The sequence below is a fragment of the Taeniopygia guttata genome, chromosome 7 (assembly GCF_048771995.1).
Source record: "Taeniopygia guttata chromosome 7, bTaeGut7.mat, whole genome shotgun sequence".
Classification (NCBI taxonomy): Eukaryota; Metazoa; Chordata; class Aves; order Passeriformes; family Estrildidae; genus Taeniopygia; species Taeniopygia guttata.
The window spans coordinates 17,068,198-17,079,849 of NC_133032.1; the positions used below are offsets into that span (position 1 = coordinate 17,068,198).

Consider the following 11,652-nt stretch of genomic DNA (forward strand, 5'->3'; position numbering starts at 1 on the left):
GAACTGTGGCTTAAAAAAACCCCAACCATTCTTTTTGAAAGAAATTAAAGCTTTGTGAGACCAAAATTATTACATACTATATATATATATATATATATATATATATATGCATATTCTCACAGAAATAATTCAAAAATCACACATTCTATCATTATCTCACCATTCATGTGTTATTTTAAAATAAAATACATTGTGCTTATTTCTTCAGGAGGTTTTTAGCTTTGCAGTACTATCTGCCCACAATCAGGATATTGCAATACCTTTCTTTGCTCCAGGTGGGGCCTCATACATGAAATTAAGACCATTCTTCACACGCTCATCACCCATAAGCAACCTAAATAAAAAGAGCAGTTTGGGGTGTTACACACAAAACAGTCACACTGGTAACACTCACCAAAAAAAAAAAAAAAAACCAAAACACTCAATATGAAACTTTGGTAAAAACTAGCATTTTTTCATTTGTTAATGTGAGTAACAAAATCTGAGTATCAAAAACCCTGAGAGACCAGTCAATGCTTTTGCATAATCCACTGTGCACAAAAATCACACATTTTAATCTCAGCTGAAAAGCAGTAAGTCCAGAGTTATGAAAATCAGATTTTGTGTGTTACAAATGTATTATACAAGGTTACTGACTGTTCTGTGAAACAGCGTATTTTTAAATTAATCAGAAGACGGGCACAAACCACTAAAGAAATTCTTATGACTTCTGCTTAATCAGACATCACTTAATGAATCACTGCCCTCTCCCACTACTACAGTCAATGGAGACAGCATTTCAAATCGCTCACAGCAATACGACCTTCACTACCATGAAAACAAGACAGGAGGAAGTGAGCAATCTTAAGCCAATTCTCACCTATTATCATAGGATTCCTGTTCTTTCAGATACTGTTGCATTAATTCTTCTTGTTTCTTCTTATCGTATGAGATTTTCTGTTCTGCCATCCATACCTAGTTAAAATAATAAAGCTTCTACTTAAATACAAAAACTATTACAAAATATATTAGTGTATAAATAACTAGTTTACTCAATTGAAAACGCTTAATGAGGGATGATCACCATTCTGATAGCATAAAAGACATTATTTTAATTCAGTAGTTTAACAAATGAACTTCCCACAGCAGTAATTTTGAGAAACTTCAACAACATCTACATACTGAAAAGACAGGAGAAAATTTGGTAGCTCAAAGAGAAAAGCAGGCTCAGAAAACACCCTGTGGATGCCACTGTGTTCCCTGTAGAGACCCTAGCTCGGAGCAGCCTCGACAGACCGCAAGCCCCAGGTCCCCTGGGGAGTTCCTGGCACGGGGAAAGGGCACCTGCAAGCAGCTCGAGGCAGGTATGAAACACCGGGAAAGCAAAGGCACATCGTGACAGGTGGGGTTTTCCTGGACGGGGTACAGCGCCTATTTCTTCTGAGAATCAGGTGTTGAAAAGCCTGAGCCAAGAAAACGTGATACTCATATACACCCGGGGACAAGAAAACCCGAAGCTCCAAGTATTTCTTAACTATTTCCCTGCCCCTCGTTCCCCTTTGCCCCAGCCCGGTGCCCCCATGCCGGTGAGGAGCGCTGCTCGGGCCGCCGCGGTACCGGAGCCCGTCCCGCGGGGCACCCAGGCCGCCCTCACCTTTTTGATGTTGGACTTGGAGGCGGGGTGAAAATCCTTCTTGCACATGAAGTTGGCGAACGACTTCCCCATGGCGGCGGCGGAGCGGGAGCCGCTGGCCCCGCAGGCACAGGGACAGGGACAGGGACAGGCACAGCGGCGCTCCGGGCCGGCCCCGGCCGGGCCTTCCGGGTCGGCGGGCGGGCCTTCCGCGGGCACCGCCCCGCGCCGGAGCTGCCGCTGTCCGCGCCGGGCCCGCGCAGCGCAGGGGCCCGCAGCCCTCAGCCCGCAGCATGTTCCCCCGGCCGCCCCCCCGCTCCTGCGACACCTTCGTGGCGCTGCCGCCCGCGGCGCCCGGGGGCCGCGTGGTGTTCGGGAAGAACTCGGACCGGCCGGCGGATGAGGTGCAGGAGGTCGTGCACTTCCCGGCCGCCGCGCACCCGCCCGGAGCCGCGCTGGAGGTGAGGGCGCGGGGCAGGAGCGCTGCTGCGGGAGAGGGCGAACTCACTGTCAGCCCTCAGTGCGTGCCTGGCCCGCAATCCGGCCGGCGGAGCGGGGACGGTGACTCCGTGTGTGCTCTGACCTCTTGCAGTGCACCTACATCAGCATCGAGCAGGTGGAGAGGACCCACGCCGTGGTGCTGAGCCGCCCCTCCTGGCTCTGGGGGGCCGAGATGGGCGCCAACGAGCACGGCGTGTGCATCGGCAACGAGGCGGTGTGGGGCAGGGAGGAGGTCTGCGATGGGGAAGCTCTCCTCGGCATGGACCTCGTAAGGTGTGCACAAGCTTTTTTTTTTTTTTTTTTACTTTCATAAGACACCCCTTCCAGTGTTCTAGCCACGGCTAAAAGTATTTCTTGGCACAAGCACTAGATTTCTGCCAGGAGCCCATAAGAAGTATCAGGCACTAGACCAGAATTTGTCGAAGAACTTAGCAAATGTTTTTCTTTCTATAAAATTTATACTAAACTGAAACAAGACTTTTTCAAGAGCACAGAGGGACTTCAAGCACTATTGTCTGGGCCTTTTCCTAGAGTCTATACTCCTTTCCTGTTCCCCCATATTTCACACACATTAAGTTTTGGTCTCAGCTGCCTATTTCCGTGTAAATAACAAGTTCATGTTCCCGCACTACAGGTGCCAGCATAACTTCCATTAACCTACAGCAGTCAGTCAATTCTTTTGGTAGTTTCCCCCCAGTGCAGTACCCGCAGAGGACTTGTAAGCATTTTGTAGGATCTCTCTCCCTGCTTTTCTGTGTTTCCATTTGGTGCTTTTCCCCATGTCAGGTTCATAGAGGACCCACTTCAAAGAAGCCCTTTACCTGGCTTGTGTTTTTCCCTTACCAGATCATACAACTGGCAGCTGCATATAGAAATATCATTCCAGGTTGATAAAAATACTCAGGCTGAATAGTTCTATGTGGAGTTCATAGTTCCAAAAATAACATTTTCCTTTTGTTTTAGGCTTGGACTTGAGAGAGCAGACACAGCTGAAAAGGCTCTTAGTGTCATAGTTGATTTACTGGAAAAATATGGACAAGGAGGAAACTGTATGGAGAGCACCATGGCATTTACATACCACAACAGTTTTCTGATAGCTGACAGAAAGGAAGCATGGGTGCTGGAGACATCAGGAAAATACTGGGCAGCAGAAAAAGTAGAAGGTATGGATGATGTTATTTGTTCTAAACATTTCAAGTGCAATGACCACTTGGAGTTCTCCAGTTTTCATTTACCATTTCATTAAGGCATCAAACTAATCTTGAGCTGCATACATGTACCTGTAAACAACAGGCATTGCTTCCTGGGGCATGAGTGTGGAGTAGCTGGCAGTTTGTCAGAGGAGCTGAGTGACAGGGGCCTTTCCAGAGCCAGAGATAGTGCCACTCCTACACTTGGAAAACAGAGGACAGCAAGAAAGTCAGCATGAGAATGACAGCAGTATGTGTGGTCATAAGGATGGTAGCAATCTATGACAATTTCATTTGGGGACAGGATTGATGTACTGGGCCCTGAAGTGACTGATTCTTCCAGTGGACTTAGGAGGACAAGCTCGATCTTTGGATGTCTCAGAAGAAGAATGTAAAGGTGGGAATCATCAGGACAGAACCTGAAATACTATGTTGGCAATAAAAGCAAGTGAGTCAGTAATGAGTGGCAGTGAAAATTCAATCAGAAAAATACATGTAGCTGGGGAGAGAGGGCCAGAAATAAACACCAGACTCACTGATTTTGTAGGAAGATCTTGTAGGAAACTCTTCAGGGCTAATTTGCTTTACTAAGCTAATGGTAAAAAAAATACCAAGAAAAATAATTCAATGTATTAAAACAATTCTTTCTGTTTCTTATGAACAGGAGGTGTACGGAATATTTCTAACCAGCTCTCTATCACAACCAAGATTGACAGAGAACACCCAGAATTGAAGGAATACGCCAAAAGCAATGGCTGGTGGGATGGGGAAAAGGAATTTGATTTTGCTGCCACGTATTCTTATGTCAATACTGCCAGAATGACCACATCCGGAGGCCGATACTGTGAAGGCTATAAACTTCTGAACAAACACAAAGGTATCCTTTTGAATTTTTTTTCCAAGAGATGCAAAATACTTAGTGAACTACATTAATTCAAATCGTAAATTATTATACATCTGATGGAGGCAATCATTCATATGACTTGGTGACCCACAGCTTACTAGAACAATTTTTTGCCTAAAAGAGAAGCTCTGAACTTGGAAGTTTCTATCCATTTTTTGCTAATTTATTGAGAAGGAAAAATTAAAACAAGGATCAAATATCAAACATACAGACCTACAGTAACAACCCTGAGAGGTCACATTATGACCATATCACTAAATGCCCTCTAAGACCTGTTCTGAAACATTTTGATAGGCTACATGTTATTACTGTACTGCTAAGGAAAGAGGCTAAAACAGATTCCCAGCAGTTTGCAGCCACAAAGAACCTTATGAACAGCTTCAGTTAGGTACCATTTATATAAGACAACAGCACAGCATTCAGATACATAGCCTGCATTCATTTTTGACATTAATTTTAAAATCTTTGTAGTTTCACTGAAATAGCTAGTCTAAACTTGTGTAGTCTACTAAAACGCACCAAGAGCGGAACAAAATAATTTTCTGTACTCTAAGCAGTCATTAATTCAAACACTTACTTTACAGACTCCTAATGAATGAACCTATTACTTCACTTCCAACCGCATCCATCTAGCAGGTTTTTGCTGTAGCTGTATTCACGTCCTCATTTGAAGTAATTAATCTTAATCGAGATTACATTGCACCCCTTTGTTTCTTTTATTTATTTGGCTGAACTCTGCCAGACCAGGTTTAGCATTTAGTTAATGCATTAGAGTGAATTACCATTGCTGTCTTGCTCTAGTGATCATGTAAATTCTGCATTCATTTTGGGAATTGCAGGTTCTGAATACTGAAAGCATTTTCATAATACCTGTATTTACTTGTATTATAACAATGCTGAGACTGTATCTGTGTTTTCATTCTAAATCCCCATTTTCAGGCATTTATGTGAACATTTTAAATTCCCACTAGCTGTTCAGGTTATCAGTCTCATATGGTTCACTTTGCTTAGATTTATTTTAAATAGGTGCCTTAACTAAAAGCTATTTGGTTTTCAGCATCAGTAAAATCACTGGTTTCTTCATCTACCCTTCCTTACTTTTTCAGTCAGTGGCATTACAGTTCAGGGTTTTTTCCAGGCTGTCTACTATGTGAGGGCCATTTTTTAGAGAAATATTATTCATATTTCAAAAAATAGGGAATGTATTCCAGGCATACAAAATAATAGAGTCTAGTGTAAAACATGCAGTACCTTCTTCCCTGCTGGACAGGTTGCCAAGCTGTAGCTGACAAAATGACCATTGCTTCTTTTAATTTCTTTGATTGATCTAGCTTGCTGATTTCTTTAATTCTCTGACCTTCCCAGGCAACTGTCGGAATACTTAAGTGTGTCTTCTTGCTGAAATGTAGCGCTGCATGCCTGTCTACAGGCAACCTGGGTCATGTATGAAAAAATAATATTGGAGACATGTAACTTAGCAGCAGAGTAACTATTTTAAGAGGTAACAGCAAAGTAGTTAAAAAAAGTTTTGCCGTTAGAACTTAGTAAGGGAAACACTAAAACATTAAAGTGGTAGACGATACTTTCCAATAAAAAATAAAGAGTAAATGAACTAATGTTTTTCTGCCATAAGCATAACCTCTACTGGTACACCAAATATGAAAACTATCCTGCAAGAACTGCCTGTTAGAATATTGGATGGTTTGGTGATACCATGCCAGTATCTGAGCTTCAGTGTACATTATACAGCAACACTGATATCACTAAATAGGCAGATTTGGAAAGGGTTTTGTTCCTCCTGAACAGGAGTTATTTTCAAAGATACTTGGCAATCAACCTCACACAAGTTGCTGATAAAGACTTTTCTACAAATAGATATACTACTGTGGCTTCTGAGCATAGCATGTAATGCCACTCCAGTGCCTCCTTGAAAAGGATGAAAAAAAAAAAAAAAAAACCACACACCAAAAAAACTCCTCAAAACAAGTGAGTCTCGGTGTTTCATTTTCAAATTTTCACACAAAATCCATGCATGGCTGTTATTATTTTTATAACTTCAAAGCAACATAGTGGTATTAACACTGTTTAAATACCAACAAGTATTATAATGATTTATCTTACTTCCACAGAGTGATCAAAGTTCAGCATTTAATCCAAGCTGCTAATTTTCATCTGAGAAGTTACTTTGTGAATGACCATTTGCTAGCCCTGTGAAATTTATCTTTCTGGGAAATACCATTTGTTTTTCTACTCCCCCTTTTTTAAGGCATGCTCTTATCACATGTCTTTGAAATAAATACTTTGGAGAAAGCAATACAAGTGTGTCCCATACTTAGGTTTGCCATTAGGATGATTTTTTTCCCCTGCCAACACAGAAAAACTAAAGCTGGCATTGCTTATAAAAAGAAAAAGCAGTCAGTTGTAGGGAACATGTCATTCAGTTGGTATTCTATTAGCTCTGTGGCTAAATAATTGTATTGTATCTTGAACAGGATCTATCACTTCTGAAATAATGATGGAAATTCTTCGTGACAAAGAGAGTGGCATTAACATGGAAGGTGGATTTATGACAACTGGCAGCATGGTGTCTGTGCTGCCTCAGCAGCCTAATCTACCCTGTATTCACTTCTTTACTGGAACTCCAGATCCTGCCAGGTGATGTAACAGCAAATAAACTGGATAAAAAATTGTAAATATCTAAATGAAAAACTGTTGCAGTTTGCCTAGTTATATTCCTTTTTGCTTTGGGTTGGTTTTCTTTTTTCCTCCTGAAAAAGCACAATCGAAATGTAGGAGGAACATAAAACATTACGGATATTAATGGTATCTACCAACCTACTTAATGAAACACTGCTGTGACAATGACTTTAACACCATTAGATGGTTTTTTAATACTTTCTTCTTAAAAGAAGCAAGTAGAAGAATGGGAAAAAATACAGCAATTTACTGATTCAACAATTTTAACAAAACGGTGTCAGTAAAGGATCTCTGTTCTATTTTTTCTTTCTAGATCTGTATTCAAGCCTTTCATTTTTGTGCCTGGTATTACTCAGTTATTAAAAACTACATCCCCTACATTTGGTCATGATGATCCAGTTAAGAAGCAACCACGTTTTCAGAGTAAGCCAGATCGAAGACATGAGCTCTATAAAAAACATGAAAGTGCTGCTGTAGTTATGGAAACTCTCAAGGTATGTTGATTAAATTAGATTTCAATGCAAGCAGGTGCTTTATATAAGGTCCTTGCTCACATTTTGTTAATGTGATACCAGTTAATGCCCCTTGATGGATTGCAAAGAACAATGCAGTGCCCCAGAATTGTAACCAGCACTGTGCTGTGCTGGCAGGCTGAGCCCCGGGCGAGGACCTGTGCTGCTCCCCTTGCAGAGCAGCCCCCCACAGACTCCCACACCTGTCAGATAATGGGAAATGCTCGAGCAGCCACAGGCAAATACACAGCTCCTGCCTCGAGTTCTTACGGCTGTTCAGGCCCCTGGTCTCAGGTGGAAAGGAGAGCTTGCCTTTGACCATTGCTTGGTATGCACAGGAAAGGAAATAAGGTGACAAAGACAGCTGGACACAGACATGAAGCAGGAAGGTAGCTGATTACTTTTAGCAGTAAAATCTCTCCTATTTTCAGATAAGTCTTCTTAAAAGTAAGTCATATGCCCACTGAAGTTTTGGTAACTAATACCTAAAGGAGCTTTAATATTTCTTCAATCTATCAGATGAGGGAGATGAAGTGAGTGCTAGATATTAGGAAAGATATCTAAGAAAACCCGTCATGATACTAATTTCTACCAACATAAATGTGTACCCTAGAAACTCTTAAAGTATTAAAATAAGGACAGTAGAACAGAATTTTGGTAGGGTGATTACTACATGCTCTGTATTGTTTTTAGTGAAATAGATGTTTCTTTTTGCAGGACAAAGGTAAAGAAATGCTCAAAGAGATACAGGAGTTGGAGAAACAGAAGATAAGTCAAATGGAATCAATCCTGCAAAATGGATGCCTTGATACTAAACAAGTAGTTAATCTTTTTTCACAGTGTGTAGAAGAAGAACTCAAAATATACGGCTAAGAATATTATTTGAATGTGGTAAAATTTGGATTATAATTGGGTTTTCTAACAAAGAGGCTATATAGATGAACATCCTGTTTTCAGTATATCACATAGCATGGACAGTTTTAAAGATGCAGATTCATATTCAGGACAAATGGCTTTTGAATATAAGAAGAATGCTGGAAAGGCTTCTAAGAGCCAGGCAGTGGCATTGTACATGGCACAAAGCTGTCAGCAGAGATTGATTTTGCCAACAAACAGATGCAATTAGAATGCAGTAGTTTGACTAAATTAGTGAACAGCCCCATCTCTGAATGAAGAGCACTAACTCAGCTCTGGAGAACCCAGTTCTAGCCTACACACATGTAGCTTTTATAGTCAGAAGAACTGAAGCAGAATTTTAGACTACATGAATTAAAATGGCCATGCTGAAGACTTTCTAAAATGTAGAAGCTATGATTAACCCTGAAGAAAAAAGAAAGTGACACACAAACCAAGGAAGATTGATACTCAGTTGTTTGGTAAAACCCTTCTAAGATACATTTCCTATACAAACCTTCTACTCCTTCAATGTAAAATGAGGCTAAGAGTTCAAGGTGGATTAAAAACAAATCACAGTTACAATAATAATATTTTGCTGTGAGTGATTGTGAAATCTTATTACATGGAATTCAGCAATGCAAACATCCTGTAAGATCCCCATAGATTTCCCTTCTCTGTCTACTTTTCCCACCCTGATAGTGAAAAATAAACTTATTTATATACAGGATGATTACTGTCATTAATTTTGCTATGCACTTTATAACATTATGGGGGATTCTAAAATGTTTCTTGAATTGTTACTTTTTAAAAATGGGCAACTAGAAAGGAAGAGGTTGGGCTACACAAGTATACACATGTACTCAGCAGGAAACTTAAAAGAACTTTAATTTTTTTTTTTCATTTTATATAAAGCCTTTTAAACCATGACTTTTTTTTGCCAGAGTTAATAGACTACGGACTTAATTTAATCAAGCTTTTTGCCCTACCAGAAACTCTTTCTTCCTGATCCTGTTTAAAAGTAATGATCAATATATGAGACCACTTTTATCATCTGTGGCAGGGGCCAAACTAAACAAACAACAGAGAAGATTCTGATTTTACCTCATGATCAATAAGTCAGGATAACAAGCATGATTGTAAGGAAAAACAAAACAAAAGCACTCAAAATGCAGCACATCTGAAAACCTTCAGAGGAAAGTGTAAAATGGTACACTAGACCTGCAGCAGCAATGTGGGACCTGACACTGCATCCCCACAGACACAGCAAACCACAGAAAGATCATTCTTTGATAATTTTTCACATGCAGTTTTCTCATTCTGTAAACTGTTCAATACCCCACTGGTAAAAAAATTTAAATATAAAGAACAGATAGTCAATGAAGTTTGCAGAATTAATACGAAAATTAAGAGCTTGGTAGAATTTATTGTTTCTGATCCTACAATAAGAGTAGAAATGAATTTGGGATGCTGTGTTAAGATTCACAGCAAGAAACTACTGAGTTAGGAAAGGGTTGTGAATTTTCTATTTCTAGTGACCTAATGTGTACGATGGGGCAGTAGCAAGCAAGAGTGTGCAGTAAGACAAAGTATGTTTGAATTGACTGAACATTTTGTGCCTCTGTTGATGACAAAATTTCTTAGAAGTTCAGTAGCACAGTGGTTCAATACAGAAGTTCAATAGTCCAGTTTGATAACTGGAATATAGATTTAATAAAAATTTCATGTATTTACCTGTTTTCCTTATGGGATGTCCATATCTAACAATTATGTATCTTTTCCTATTTTTGATCATGAGCTGTTCTACACTGATAGCTTCAAAGCATCAGTAAATGCCAGGTGAAAGTGTGCTGGAAACCAAGGTATGAATCAAGTTTTCAGGCAGTATAGCAAACCAAGTGAAACAGTTTTATGCTACAGTGCAAAGATTGAAGCTATACAGGAAGAACAGTAGCAAAGCTGGAGCAGTCCTTTAAGCAAACTTCTTGGCCACTTAATCATGGGGTGGCAGTGAACGAGGTTAAGCACATTGGTCCAGTCCTAGTGCAGGCAGATACAATCCAACTGTGCCTCTTTTTTATTTATTATGTGTTGCTTCTTCCTTGCTGGCCTACAGGATACAAAGCAAAAACTATGTAATGTGTGGAGACAGTTAAAGTGGTGGCCAACAGAGTACAGGAGATTTCAGTACCTTTTTCCTTGGGATTTCGTTCTCCTAGAAGACATGCAGTGTAAAAACAGAAAATAAAGACGGGATCAGGAGAAACAAATAATCGTCCCTCCCACAACCTTATATTAAAAAAAAAAAAAAAAATAAGAATAAGAATGTCCCCTAGAGGGCAATCTTCTAATGGGTTTTCACTTAGGAATGTATCTTTAAAAGGTCTAGAGCTTTATGAAGGATCATTATTGAAATAAAAAAGTTCTAAAATTTTGTACTAGAAAACTAAGTGTTACATCCGCCCCTGTTCATTATGACAATTATTTTGAGATTAGTCCTAGAAAAAAGATCCAGTTTTTCACTGGACATTCCTCTAGACTTGTTCAAGAGATGTTTTCAAGAGATTAATCCCAAACTAATCTACCTTCAAAATAAAGGAAGTCATGGCACCAGTGACCACTTCTTTAAAGCAAAGCTGTTTCTAACTACCAGGAATCCACATAACTGTATCAACTATTGACAGAACATCAGCTTGGCAACCATTCAAAACTTGCCACTGCTCCTTGGTGGAAGCAAGTATTTTCCAGATAAAAGAGTTACTTAATTTTCCAAAACAATTCAATGTCTATTATTGGCTTCCAGAAGTACCCAGTGATTTAGAAACAAAACATTATATCCTGTATTTCATTCCTAGGTTCTTTACTCTATTTATTAATCATCACAGACACATCGGACTAATGAGTATGATATCAGCAGTCACAATGTTGTAGCAGTAAATCTAATTTGGTGTTGGTTGAAAATCAAAGGTGTTCTCTGCATTAGATTTGTAACAGAGAGCCTTTTCCACACAGAAATTTTGAGCAATTTCTTATTTAAAACAGATATGTCGTGTTCAAAACCAGGGGAAAGCAGAGCCATTATAAAAATGGAAGCAGGACTTTTATGATGAAAATGAGAAAGACAAGAGTGCATGAACAATGACTATAAACAGAACTATAAAACTGCCCTAAGATCAAATTCTTGAATGTTTGAAAAATTAATTTAAAAAATTGTATTTGGTAAGTAGATGAAAATATGACACACTTCTAATATGTAGGTATCTTTGGGTGGGCACCTATTAAGTGCTCTGTCTACTTGTAAAGGATCAAGGATGGATTTAAGAAATATCAGGACTGAAACCC

General features: G+C 39.7%; 2 protein-coding genes across 2 annotated transcripts in view; one reads left to right on the top strand and one right to left on the bottom strand.

Annotated features, from left to right (window-relative positions):
* CIRSR (corepressor of RBPJ and splicing regulator) overlaps positions 1 to 1,843 on the bottom strand; it is a 20,883-nt gene extending 19,040 nt beyond the window's left edge. The window contains exons 1-3 of the mRNA XM_002198996.7: positions 1,634 to 1,843; positions 860 to 954; positions 261 to 334 (exon numbers count right to left, since the gene is read on the bottom strand). Coding sequence (XP_002199032.3) covers positions 261 to 334; positions 860 to 954; positions 1,634 to 1,705 — 241 coding nt within the window. The 5' untranslated portion in view covers positions 1,706 to 1,843. The remainder of the gene's footprint in view (positions 1 to 260; positions 335 to 859; positions 955 to 1,633) is intronic.
* On the top strand, positions 1,809 to 9,037 carry SCRN3 (secernin 3). Its single transcript, XM_002196403.7, has 7 exons — positions 1,809 to 2,073; positions 2,205 to 2,386; positions 3,077 to 3,276; positions 3,968 to 4,180; positions 6,700 to 6,862; positions 7,218 to 7,398; positions 8,134 to 9,037. The coding sequence occupies exons 1-7, from the start codon at positions 1,906 to 1,908 to the stop codon at positions 8,287 to 8,289; spliced, it is 1,263 nt and encodes a 420-aa protein (XP_002196439.5). The 5' UTR covers positions 1,809 to 1,905; the 3' UTR covers positions 8,290 to 9,037.
* The last annotated feature ends 2,615 nt before the right edge of the window (positions 9,038 to 11,652 follow it).